Source organism: Onthophagus taurus, chromosome 3 (assembly GCF_036711975.1).
Source record: "Onthophagus taurus isolate NC chromosome 3, IU_Otau_3.0, whole genome shotgun sequence".
Classification (NCBI taxonomy): Eukaryota; Metazoa; Arthropoda; class Insecta; order Coleoptera; family Scarabaeidae; genus Onthophagus; species Onthophagus taurus.
Window position 1 is genome coordinate 18,181,785 of NC_091968.1, and position 14,621 is coordinate 18,196,405.

Here is a 14,621-nt window from a genome sequence, read left to right on the forward strand (position 1 = left end):
CCCTCCTGCTTGAGTCATCATGATTTTTTTTTTATTATATTCTGAGTTATTAATGTATCGCTTTATACTGGCATGTCGTCGTATTTTGTTATTTTGTTTTTTTTTTTTCATTTTGTTTATTAGTATTGTTAAAAACATTCTCATTTTTGCTTTATATATATATTTTCTATATATTCTGGATTAAGTGGAAGAGCAGTTAGTTAATAACCAAACTGAACTTCGTCCAGAAAATAAGTCTATTTTCTAAGAGTGTATTATTATTTTCTTTCCTTTTTTTGCGACTTATTAATAAAGGCATTATTATTATTATTATTATTATTATACCACCTGTACTAAATACTACTTACCTGGGAGTTTTAATTGACAACCACTTGCGGTGGGATGCTCACGTGGGAAAAATCGTTGATAAGATTCGCCGTAGTGTTTACATCTTCAAAAGACTGCGAGATGTATGTGATTTGAAAACACTTAAAACATTTTACTATGGAATTGTTCAACCTATCTTACAGTATGGTATTCTTGCGTGGGGTTCGTCCGCTGGTCATCACCTACAAAAAGTAATTACAGCCCAAAAACTTGTCGTGAGAGTAATGTTACATAAACCTCGTATCTATCCTTCTGTACTGTTGTTTGAAGAATCTGGTTTGATGACAGTAAAACAATTGTATGTCACGACAGTCGTGATTAAGGCAGTTAACACTCAAAGGGATTTAACATTCCCATCCCATTGTTATTGTACGCGAGCTGCATCTCACGGGCTTGCCATTGCAATTCGAACAAATAAATCAATAGCACAAAAACACTTTACTTTTTATTTGGCTAGGGTATACAATGAGTTTATTGAATTTCTAACATCAAAGAATTTGAATCAGCAAAACATTAATTTGAAACGGACAGCGAAAATGTGGGCTAGATCGCTCACTGAACCACAAATTGAGAACATTTTTCATATTATGGTTTAACAAATACTACTATTAAATAGTTGAGATTAGTGGTTATAATATATATATTTTTTTTGTTTCTAATTAATTTTGTTTTCTTTTTTCTTGTTCTGTTAGTAAACCAACTCTATTAGGTACAGAGAGTTTTATGTAAAGTTTTTTTTTTTTTTTTAAGTAAGTTTTATAAATGGATCGATGAAGATTAACGAGAGAACGCCACACACAAACTGGCTCTGCAGTTTTGGTGGCTACTCCGTCTCTGTCCATGTACTAGAGCACTGCACGAGTACGTACAGCATCGTATGAATACAAGTACGAATACTCGTTAGACGAGTGATACGATTATCTCGTGTGTACTTGTACGCATCACGCATTTCTGTACTCGCATCGTTTCGCGTCGGCATCGGCGAGTATAAGAGTAATCGGCATCGTTTAGAATCGGTATCGGCGAGTATACATCGGCGATATTTTGTTTATGCTGAAGAAATGTATATTATATGAGACATTTATAAGCAGGGTGAGAAATGGGACATTAGACAAATTCAAAACAGAAAGTACACATTACATAAAAACAGAATGTAACAAAACATTTTTTTTTCTAGTATGTAGTTTATTCTATACAATAATAACGTCTATAGAAAGTAAATAAGTATGAATAAGTAAAGAAATAAATAACTTATCTTCCACTGCGTTTTGGTTTGTACGTTAATCCTTTCCTGCGGAATGTAGAAACAGTATGGCATCGACATTATCTCCCTTCAGATTACTTCTCCTATCTTCTAGCACTCTGTTTGCGGAACCGGACGCCCGTTCACTTGAGGCGCTAGAAGCAGGAATGCTTAAGATTTTTCGTACAAGTTGGTGGAGTAAAGGGAAATCCTTTTCATGACTTCGCCACCATCGTAATACATTTCGTTCAGTGGCCCGACTTCCTTTGTACAGCTCCATTTCAACATTAATTTGTGACTGCCAATTATTATCGTTGTCAACATAAATATCCTTATATTTATCACAGAACTCTACGTCATTTTCTGCATCACTGCAATCCGACGCATTGGCATAAAGTTCTATGTCTTGGTAGTCACAAGAAGATGAAATTGTGGCAGAAGAACTTTCAGGATTTTCGAGTATACAGTTTAGTTCATGCTTTACAAGAGTATAAATTTCTTCATGCGTATTGTTATCCAGAAACCGTAGTTGTTTGTATTCTGGCCATAAAAACGCAGCTATTTTATGAATGCGATGTGGTTGAAATTTTATGTCAAAAACATTATCTAAACAATGACGAATAACGGCTTGAACATCGGTAACTGTTTCATCATTCTGTAGTTGTATTAGCTTTTCTTTCAAAATATGCATGTGTAGTAGTACTAAATGAATGGTAGGCTTTTTGTCCGCTTCAAACAGTAATGTAGCCGTTTTAAAGGGGTGTAAAAATGGAATTAATCTATCTAAGAGATATTTTTCAATTCCATGAAGACGATATTCTTCTTTTGCTTCTTCTAATATTTTTTCAAGTGTTAAAATTTTTTCGAATCGAAAGTAACATGTCAAATTTTGTGTTCCATCGTGAACTGCACTCTTGCCTAACTGTCGTGTCCAACCTCTGACAGATACCACTCCGTTTAAGGTATTCTGCTAAAGATTTACAACGTTTGATTAACTGTAAAATACGAGGGGCTACTTCTTCCAGTACTGTATTCTTGAATGTATATTTTTAGCGCGGCCAAATTATATCGTCGCAGTGCCAATGGCCGTTGTCTGTCGATTCCCGACGTTGCGGATAATCTTTACATTAATGAACATCTTACGGCTCGTAACATGGACCTCTTTAGTAAGGTGCGAGAAATCGCGAGAAATAAAAACTACAAGTATATCTGGACGAAGAGCTGCGTGATCCATGTGCGGAAAGATGATAGAACGAAGATTTTGGTGATCAAATCGTCGTCTGACTTGAATAAATTGTAAGATGGCCCTCGTCGTTTTTATTGTTGTTCCTATCACTTTTTAACGGTTTATGGGTATCAGCTTCTATTATCAGAACGTCCGTGGTTTACGATCCAAGACTAATACTTGTTCAATCAATTCACATGCCTTATTGGCGGATTTTATCTGCCTTACTGAAACATTTCTTAATGATAGCATATCCGACAAGGAGTTACTCAACTCATCTTATACCGTATATCGTCGCGATAGAAATTCAACGGCTTCCACCAAGCGCGATGGTGGCGGAGTCCTTATAGCTGCGAAGCATGGCTTTCATACCGTTCCCATGCCGAGTCTGCAAAGTGGTGCGGAGGACTTGTGGTTGAAAGTTCAGTGCGGTCAACTAATTTTTCTTTTGTGCTGTGTTTATCTTCCTCCTTCTGCTGATGAAGCGCTGAATCTGTTTTTGTCCAGTGTGTCTGCTGTGCGCGATGCCTACCCGGAAATTATGATTGTTATTATAGGTGATTTCAACATGCCAACTATCTCTTGGTCTATGTCTGAAGATGATGTATTAATTCCCACAGGGAATTTCGACCGTCGCGCGATTGATTTTCTTAACATTTATTCATATTGTAATTTTAGTCAATTTAATAATGTATCGAATATTAATAATAGAATTCTTGATCTTGTTCTATGCGCTAACGGTCGAGTCGAAAGCATACACCTCTGCAACGATCCACTTGTGGATCCTGACTGCCACCATCCACCGTTTGAATTCTTATTATCGGGCATGTTCATTTGTCTGAGTGATGGTCCGAATGTTCGCTTTCTTTTTAAGAACGCGAATTCCGGAGCTATCAAGTGTTTCTTAAATAGTATCGATTGGCAGACTGTTTTTGCTGGGATGGGCGTGGAGAGCATGGTTGAAGTTTTCTATGACCGCGTTAATTATGTAATTAACAGAGACGTTCCTAAGCGCTTTCTGCCTAAGCAACGTTTTCCTTACTGGTACAAACGTTCAACTATTCGTGTCATTAAAGAAAAGCTACTTTACCATAAAAAATGGAAATCTACTCGACATAATAGTGATTACTTGGCTTTCTCTATCTTGCGCTCCAGGTCTAAGAGGCTTATTGCGGCTGATTATAAAGATTACTTAAACTCGATTCAGGCGGGGGTTATGGAAAATCCCAAAGGAATCTGGTCCTTTGTTAAGTCCAGGAAAGGGGATGTGTCTGGCTTGCCGGCCGCTATGTTTTCTGTTAATGGGTCAATGGTGACCTCAGGTCATGATATCTCTTGTGCATTTGCAGAGTATTTTGCCTCGGTTTTCGTAGATGGTAGTATTGACCGCTCAATGGTCTTCGGTGGCCAGGGTGTTTCACCTTGGTTCTCTGCTGACGCAGTCCTCAATATTTTGACCCATCTTGACAAGTCCTCTGGCTCTGGTCCGGATGGTATTCCATCTTCCTTTTTGAGGGAGTTTGCTGCCGAACTGTCGACCCCACTTTTTCTTATTTTTTCAAAATCCTTACTCGAAGGTACTTTTCCGCGCGCGTGGAAGACAGCTTTTGTCGTTCCAATATTTAAATCAGGGAATAGACAGTTGATATCTAATTACCGTCCAATTTCTATTATCTCGTCTATTCCAAAGGTTTTTGAAAAAATTGTTAGCGATTACTTTAACCACTCTATTGCTCACTCTCTCATTACTGAACAACATGGATTCTTGTCTGGCCGATCGGTTGAGTCTAACTTAGTGTCTTATGTTAATTTTATTCATTCTACCTTAAATGAGGACTCACAGGTTGACGCAATTTATACCGATTTCGTTAACGTTTACATGGAAACGCTATCCTATTAATTTTAATTACAACTTTAATGGTAGACCTATTATCTCTACTGACAGAGTGAAGGATCTTGGCATTATACTTGATGCCAAATTGAGATATCACCTTCACATCGAAGTCATGGTGGCGAAAGCCCTGCGTAACCTAGGGTTTGTTATCAGAATAAGTAGACAGTTTACCAATTTTACAAGCATTAAATCCCTTTATATGGCATTTGTTAATAGCGTATTATCCTATGGTTCCATAGTGTGGAATCCTATGTACGCGGTCTATCGTGATCGCATCGAAGCGGTTCAACGACGCTTTGTACGCTATCTGGCTTACAAATATCATCTTCCCTATTGCGATTACGATAGACGCTGTGTGGTTTTTAACTTATTATCCCTGCGGCAGCGTCGGCTAGTCTCAGACTTAATTTTTCTTTTCAAACTGGTCAATGGCTTGCTGGACGCACCTGATCTTCTGTCTGTGTTGAACTTTAATGTACCACAGCGTTTCACGCGGCGGAATACTACATTCCTTTTAGGCACATCGAACACGAACGCTCATCTAAACTCGCCTATCGTTCGGCTTTTGAATACTTACAATCAGGACTTCAACCATGTTACTCTATTTGGACTCTCGTTGCGCTCATTTAGAGAATTACTATTACGTAACGTTTAGTTGTTATCTTCTGTATTGTAGTACAATTATATAATATTTTTCGCTTTTTTTTTTGTAATTTTTTTTTAATTAGCAACTATCAATGCTGTTATTATTATTTTCATAGTTAATGTTATAATTATTGTTATTTTTTTTTCTTTTCTCGTTTTTTTGCTTGGTATGTAGTTAAGTGCTTTGTTTTTATGAGGATGCTTCACTGGGGATATCCTCCCTGTTTGTGTCCCAATAATAAATAAATAAATAAATATGTGTTAAAATCAGGTTCAGAACATGGGCAATACAGTTAATGCGCGAATATTGCTCCAATGCTTTTTTTATATTAGAGCCTTGATCAGTAGTGAAAGTAAGTTTTTCAAGATCATTACTTCGTATATTTAAAGTTGCCACTTTCGCTTCTAATGCGCGAAGTATGTTGGTACCTGTTTTTTTGACTGCGTTTTGCTCCTCGTCGAAGTTCAAAAATTCGATGGTACACAGTACTCGACTATAATACAAAAAATAAATAGGATAATGTAATTATTTAGGTCTAAATCTCATGCTGGTCATTGCGAAAAGTTAGAAATAGTATGTATTATATCTCTACAAATACAGTATATAAATTCCATTTCTGAACGTTATATGTAAATATGTGTTGTTGTGGTCGATCCGAGATTTCATCCGTTCTTCCTGTCGGTTTCCTTTGGAAAGGGCAGACGTTTCGCCAAGATCTCACCTGACATCTTTAGGGTCGGACAGTTTGCCGACAGGAGACTACGACAACGCACTGTCAGGTAAGATCTTGGCGAAACGTCTGCCCCTTTCCAAAGGGAACCAACAGGAAGAACGGATGAAATCTCGGATCGACCACAACAACACACATATATATATATAACATATATATATATAACATATATATATATATATATATATGCGGTGCATTAGTTGCTTACCTTACCTATGCAGTCGCCAAGTCGAATCAAGATAATGGACTGTTAAGGCTATAAAGTTCCTTTGTTTTTTGTTTTCCGTCCACATATCAGTTGTTGCTGCACACCACCCTGTATAACGTCGTTACATGTTGTATTATTATTTTGGAAATACACTTATAGAGAACAACACTTTACCTTTCTCAAGCAGTGGTTGTAGTTCGGAAACAAAGCATTCTATTTCTCTATTGTGCATTTTGTGAAGCGTACGGCTAACAGTAGTCGGATGCGGCAAAATGTCATTTATATCGAAGTTTCTTGAACCTAGTTTCACTCCTGTTTCTACCAAGCAGCGTGCTAGGTCTTTAAACCCACTACCACTTACTGCTGCAAAAGAACGGAGATCCTGAGTCACATACTGTACACACTTGTCTGTAATATCTTTCTTTATTTCGTCACTCACATTGATACGCGCTCTTTTTCTGTTGCGTACATCAGCATTTGTAGAAGAATTTTCCGGCTCATCTATGTCTTTGAAACAACGGTGTTTCCTTAAATTGGATGGACTCGAACCTTTACTGTATTTAAAAATATGTTCACACTTAACACATATTACAAATGGTTGTATATGTTCAACACCGTCAATTTCTTTCACAATTTTTTTAAAACAGGCCCACACATTACTTTTTCCAAGTGCTTCTTTTGTTATACATTCACCACTTTTAATTTTTTCTAATATCGGCATTGTTACACGAGCTCCAAATGTCAAATACACATGAACGATCAAAGGATTAGTTCCAGAATAATTCCGTGCAACTGTCCTGTCTCGACTTGTCGAAACACGAAACGAGAAAACCCGACGAGTATTCACGATGCGTACTCGCCACGATGCACGATGCTACGATGTAATTCTGATGAATATTACTAGTAATCACAAAGTGAATGCATTGGCCAACGGTGCCGAGTATGTACTCGCATCGTTCAGTTGTATACTCGGCGATTATTTCTCAGATTGCTTTTTACATACTCGTGCAGTGCTCTACCATGTACACGGTTTTTTTTATGGCATATTGCCGGGGTTAATTTTTTCTTTCTTTCGCACTTTATTTACGCCTATCTTTGATTTTTCTATTGTGTCTCTGTATTTTTGTTTTCTTAACGTAAATAAAGGTATATTATTATTATTATTTTTCTTTTCAGGGGTTCAATCGCAGAAATGTCTATATCTTTTTCTATTGATAGTGCCCTTAAATCTAGCCCTTCTTTAAAGCTTTCCGTATTTTTTACTAAAATTAAACACCCTCCACGAATGGTATTGCAACGGCAAAAGGAAGCACCCATCTTATGATTATTGAAATTTATTAAAGTAAGTTCAGTGGAAATTAACCTGTGTTCGGTGATAACTACGTAATCAACAGCCATATTCTGCACAGTTGTAATGAAATGGTCTATTTTATTGTACAACCCCTGTATATTAATATTTAGTATTTTTATTGAAAATCTTATCTGTTTAGTTGGATTTTTATTTATCTTGTCAGTTATGTTTGGTTTTGTTTTTTCGAAATTCTATCTAAAAAACGGTTAATGCTTACTCCAAATTTCATGATTTTTTACTCCATCCAGTTCAGAAAACGAAACAGATAGCTTAAAAGAAGAATAGTTTTCCGGGTATTTTGATTTATTATTCCATATCGAAGAAAATCGTTCATTAAAATATAAATTTATTTCAAATCGTCATTAATTTCATTTCCCAATTGAATTCATTACTTTACATAAGATCCATTTAATATGAACTTGAAATGAACTTTATAAACGACATTCAATTCCCAATATTAATAACTTTACATAAGGAAAATTTTATTGTATTATAATAATTAACCTTAATTTCTTTTAAATGTACTTTCGTAACTTTATTTTAATATTTTTCTTAGTCATTACGTTCAATTCAGTCAGTGCAGTTGCTCCAAAATGTCGAAAACTCTTGGTTTTTATCTTATAGAAAAGAATTTGCAGAAATATTACTGTTTTCCGTCCAAGCAATGGTATATTGGGTTTGGAGGAATAATTTTGGTTGCTCTAAACATAATTTGGCTATTTTATCCTTCGCTAATAGAACTGATGAGTAAGTATTATCTAACTGTTAAAAAAGGGAAATAATTTTTTAATTTTAAGATTACCAGGCGAATTTTTCAAAATGTTTATTTCACATGCAATATGTTATGTCGGGAGCTCTAATTATGTCTGGTTGTATCCAAGCATTGCAATATCGTAATAAAGTGTTTGAAATGATTAACTTCTTAAGTGATTTTAATCAATTTGGTACTCCGCAAGGATTGGAAGTTGTTGAAAGAAAAATTAAAAGTGTATTGAAAATTATCCATTGGAGTGCATACTTCTTTGCATATCTCGCAACATATTTTACCGTGTTGGACGATAATTGTGCTACATTTAAAACAACTAAACATTGTTTCATATTGGTTTATTATGTACCATTTCAACTGAAACCGTTGAATATGACTTTATTATTATTGTTTCAAATACACTCAATAGGAATTTTAATGAATATTATATTCATTACGACAGTGATGTATTGTTATTCGTTGGAATTATTGATTATACGTATTGAACACCTTAATGAATTGATTGATGGCATAACATTAACCAGAAACAAGGAAAGAAATTTTAGAATGCTCCGGCCTATTATCATGTATCATCAAGATATATTCAGGTATCTTAATCATAAAAATCTGTTGGTGTATAAATAGATAAATTATTTATTTTAGGATGTTTCAATTCAATAATGATGTATACACCAACTTAATTGTACCTCAAAAACTATTTGCTCTATGTATTTTAACTCTATCTACTACATCTTTTTTTATGGTTTAAATATTAATTTAATAATATATTATAATGAATATGATATTTTTTAGGGTAAAGATTTAGCAAGTTTAACCACGGCAATAGTAACTTGGTTTGGCTTATTTTTAAGTCATACAATGGGTCAAAAACTTACAACAGTGGTATCAATGATGAATAAATCATTTTAATAAATTTTGAATAATTTTTATTTTATTAGGGTGACAGTGTTGCGAACGCTGTGTATAATTTGAACTGGTATGATGCAGATGTGGTAACACGGAAACAAGTGTTGACTTTACTTTGTTTGAGCCAACAACCACTCACCATACGACTACCCTTATTTGGCGAAATGTCCCATGCTGCAGCAGCACTAGTAACTAAATTATTGTAATAGTAGAAAAGTGATATAAAGATTTTTTTTAGGAATTAAAGAAGGTCTATCTTTTCATTAATTCATTACTAGCAATAAAAAGAAATAATAATTTTTGAATATTATTTAAAATTAATATGGCACCAATCAATTTTTGTTATTATTATTGTTACAAAATTGTAATCACCATAAAATAACATGGCAAAAAAGGAGCTGCGTCACTTAGTATTAGAATTAAATGTGTTTCAAACATTGTATAACATATATAATTGATGTGTATTTTGATTAAATATTATATAAAAAACCACCTTCGTAATTGTTATAATAGTTAGATTGATTTGTTCTTCTTTCAATAAATGTGAGTATCTTTTATTTCATTTCTTTTATTTCATTAAATTACGCCAGCCCCTATATATTTTAGTACCCGGCTTTTTGTCGTGCGTGCATTAATGGTTCTTCGAGACGGATCTTTTCCGAAGTTAATTCATAATTTGTTTAATTTTCAATTATTAACCCACGTTTTTTGTGTTCCTCCACGTTGTTCCTATCTCTTGTGGGACATCTGAAGAACCTGCTACTTGTTAGGCTATTTTTAGCATCAGGTTTTCATTTAATTTTGATTTTCTTTCCTTGTTTTTGAAACATACAGTTAGTCCCAAAAGTCATCGTACACCAATTAAAAATGTACAAAAAAAGGTGGAAAAGGTTTTTGCATGATGTCTAAAATAGGATCATAAAAATAAGTTTTTTTAATAGTTATAATTGGATCACGTTATACATCACTTGACTAAGCGACATTTTATCGTTTTTAGAGATTTTCATGCTGTCTGGTAGGTGTAACTTATCTTAGAAAAAATGCAGAATACCGAAAGACCTAAAATACCATTTGTTTTAAAGGATAAAGCGAAGCGCCAATCAGGTTATACGAATTCAAGTCCAATTTGCATCATACGTCTAAGAATCAACATAGTCCAAACATGACGCATTTATCTCAAACAACCAATGACATATTAGACAACTTCATAAACATCCTTTAAAATGAGTCCAAACTCGACATATTTAACTTTAATAATAATGGATATACAATCACTTCCGGTTTGAAACGTCAACATCAATTTTGACATATTTGTCATCTTCATTAAAACGCACTTATCCCAAAAAACAAAAAAGTTAGAATAAAAAATATTAAACCCGAAGTTAGCAACAATGAAGATAGCAATTTCATTTTTAAATATTAATACCAACCTTATTTTTTTTTTATATTTGTATTTTTGTGACTAATTGAGTGAATAAAAATTAAAAATATGTCAAAATGACATTAACATTTCAAACCGGGAGTTTTATATGTCTCGAGTAATATTTGAATTAAATGTATCTTGTTTACACTCATTTTAAAGGATTTTTCACGACGATTACAAATATGTTAACATTCTTAACCGGAAATTGACCATAACTTCATTAATATTGAAGATAAATATATCGTGTTTGTACTCGTCTTAAAGGATTTTTAATGAAAATTACAAATATGTCAAAATTGAGGTTGATATTTTAATCCTGAAATTAGTTATCATATAAGAGAAGTTTCATAACTGATGATTCTTGAATTTTTCCCAAGTTTCTTAACATTTCTTTTTCTTTTGTTAAATAATAGCATTCTTAAATTTTAACTTGTAACACTTCGTCCTTAATTTCATTTTACAACTTTTTAAACTTTAATTTTGTAAATTAGTAACTAATAATCTGATATCGACATTGATCTGTGATCATTTTTAACAAAAGAAAAAGAGACATTAAGAAACTTGTTTGTAAAATGGATAAGATGAGCGATATTAATCTATTTGTAGAGTCTCTGAAGATGGCCAAGGGCCGAAACTAGTTAAATTTAAATTCTATATAAAATAAAAACCAGTTTAAAAGTACAAAATCAAACTCTAGATTCTAGATTATTTACTCATCATTTTGACTCTAGTATTTGTGATTAAATTTATGCCACAACTTACAGAAACACCCTGTATAATCTTGTGATAGCTGTTGTTATCAGTGTTCTGTGATAAAAATGGACAGGCTCCAAACAATTTTCAATAGTTTGAGCCTCTCTATTTTGAGAAGTCTTATATTTTTAGAGAGATGATTTTTCTCAACATTGTTAATTTGTCGCTTAGTCAAGTGATGCATAAAGCGGTCCAATTATTCATTTTAAACAGATTCATAAGTACAAAACTTTTAAACTGAAGAAAAAAGCAAAATAAATTAATAATTCTTTAAAATTGTTCCATTGCAACTTCACAAAAGTAATTGTACAGGGTGTCCCACGATGAACTGCGTCGATCGATATAGGAGAAACTATGAGTAGTATCTTTCTGAAAATTTGTAGGCGCACTTAAGTCGATATGCCCAACTCACCTAAAATATTTTCAAGACTGTCGCACTTCCGGATATACCGGAAGTAGACAACAACTTCGTTATTTTAAATGGAACCACCTATACAGCGTGTCCCGTATCTTCCGCATCAGAGCATTATACGGTTGTAGAATACATTATTCTGAAGCGATCTTTCTAATAAAATTTTTTCGAAATGTTTATAATAACCGCACGGGAACTGTTTAACGACGACCAATAACGGACAACTTTGATTCATCGAAAAAGTTTATTTCTCTTTCCATGACGAATTTATTGGTGAGTACAAGTGGGAAACGAGTTTTCATCGGCGTAGCGGACCGGCCGAGGGTGGCACCGATTACCTGAGTCTGATTTGCGATCTGCTGATTGGACGAAAAACAGTTCCTTTAAACAGTTCCCGTGCGGTTATTATAAACATTTCGAAAAAATTGTATTGAAAGATCGCTTCAGAATAATGTATCCTACAACCGTATAATGCTCTGATGCGGAAGATACGGGACACGCTGTATATTATTACATATTTAGATTCTACATCCGATTTTAATTAACTTTTACTTAAACATCTTATATAAAATTCTTACCCGTTTCTAAAATATTTACAAATTTATGTAAAAAAATTACCTATGCAGGCTTGTATGTTATGTGTATTTCTGCTAACACTGTTAAGTATTTGTTATATCTGATGAAAGGAATTTGAAGAAGAGACTATAGCTTAACTTTTGGTAGCTCATATGTTGTCCTACTACATACAGGGTGTTCAAAAAAAGCTGCCAAATATTTATATAAGAAAAAGCGAAAAACTCAAAAAAATTAAATGGACACAATATATTTTTTTAATTGTATCTGAATCTACATTAAAAATAAAGGTAACTTTATGTAAGGTTCCCTATATCTAACTATCGCCGTTTCTTTGTAATTTTCGTTTTAAATAGTTTAAGATTATTCAAAACAATTTTGTGTCAAAGACGGCCATGACTACCGAGAAACAAATGAAGGTAACACAAATGTCATTATATCATTTATAAAATTCACTATGCCCGCACGTTTAAATTATACTAATGAAGATTATCTAAATCTATTTATTATCTATGGAGAATGTAACAAAGTTTTAACAAGAACATGCGATACATTTGCTGCTCGATATCCGCGAAAACGGAAACCATCCCCGAATACCTTAAAACAAATAATTCATAACTTCAACATTTTAAACAATCTCCCGAGAAACAAATGAAAGTATGACAAATTATGTATTAAGTAATTTGTATTTAACGTACTAAGTATGAGAAAACTAACTCTACTTTAATAAATGTTCAAAATTTTTCCCTTGAACTTCTAAACATTTTTCGCATCGCAAGATGACTTGTTGATGGGTAGCCTTTCTCAAAAAATCTGGATTTAAGTTATTGAACGCATTTCGCACTCTTTCCACACAATTTTCCTGAGTGGTCAATGTCGTGCTATAAACTTGATTTTTGATAGTACCCCATATAAAGTAATCTAAAACCGACAAATCAGGTGATCTAGGTGGCCACAAGAAAGGTCCATTATTAGCAATCCATTGGCCATTAAATATATTTTCGAGGAAATTGCTAACTAAAGAGCCGTTGTGCGGAGGCGCTCCATCGTGTTGGTAAAAAATTTGTGTTAATTCAACCAGAGGTAAATTTTCTAAATAATTAGTATCAAAATTTCGTAAAATGTTTAAATATCTTTCGCCTAGAAAAAAATTAATTGCAGCAATTAAAATTAATTGTAAATTATTCGTTATACCAATTATTTCTTAATTATTTACCATTTAGATTTTCCTCATAAAAATGCAACGCTACTACTCTATCGTTTCTTATAGCGCAGTAGACATTGAATTGCCAGCTTCCTTGAAAATTACTCGTCGTAAATTTGTGAGGATTAGAATCACTCCAATAATGCGAATTATGTCTATTAAACAAACCATTTTTGGTAAATTTTGCCTCGTCAGACCAAATAATATTGTCCAAAAATTGATTATTTCCATAGTGTTCAGTTAAAATAAATTCACAAAAATTCACTCTTCTTGCGAAGTCAGTATCTCTTAAATGTTGCACTATGGAAATTGAATACGGATGATACTTATGTTTTTTCAAAATTCTGTGGATTGAGCTTTTGGAAAGTCCAGATTCTTTTGAAACTTGTCTGAGAGATATTGTCGGATATGCATTGAAATATCCTAAAACAGCGATTTCCACATTTTCATTATCTACAATAGGCTTCTTTTTGAGAACTTTTCCTTTTACGGAACCATGTGTCTTGAAGTTATAAATTATTTGTTTCAAGGTATTCGGGGATGGTTTCCGTTTTTGCGGATATCGAGCAGCAAATGTAATAAATAGAATAATAAATAGATTTAGATAATCTTCATTAGTATAATTTAAACGTGCGGGCATAGTGAATTTTATAAATGATATAATGACATTTGTGTTACCTTCATTTGTTTCTCGGTAGTCATGGCCGTCTTTGACACAAAATTGTTTTGAATAATCTTAAACTATTTAAAACGAAAATTACAAAGAAACGGCGATAGTTAGATATAGGGAACCTTACATAAAGTTACCTTTATTTTTAATGTAGATTCAGATACAATTAAAAAAATATATGGTTTCCATTTAATTTTTTTGAGTTTTTCGCTTTTTCTTATATAAATATTTGGCAGCTTTTTTTGAACACC

At 33.4% G+C, this 14,621-nt stretch overlaps 1 protein-coding gene across 1 annotated transcript; it reads right to left on the minus strand.

The window, feature by feature from the left end:
* Positions 1-12,985: 12,985 nt before the first annotated feature.
* LOC139429498 (uncharacterized) lies at positions 12,986-14,340 on the minus strand. The gene is made up of 2 exons (XM_071195267.1): positions 13,713-14,340; positions 12,986-13,636 (listed from the first exon to the last, which is right to left on the minus strand). The coding sequence occupies exons 1-2, from the start codon at positions 14,338-14,340 to the stop codon at positions 13,215-13,217; spliced, it is 1,050 nt and encodes a 349-aa protein (XP_071051368.1). The 3' UTR covers positions 12,986-13,214.
* Between the last annotated feature and the right edge of the window lie 281 nt (positions 14,341-14,621).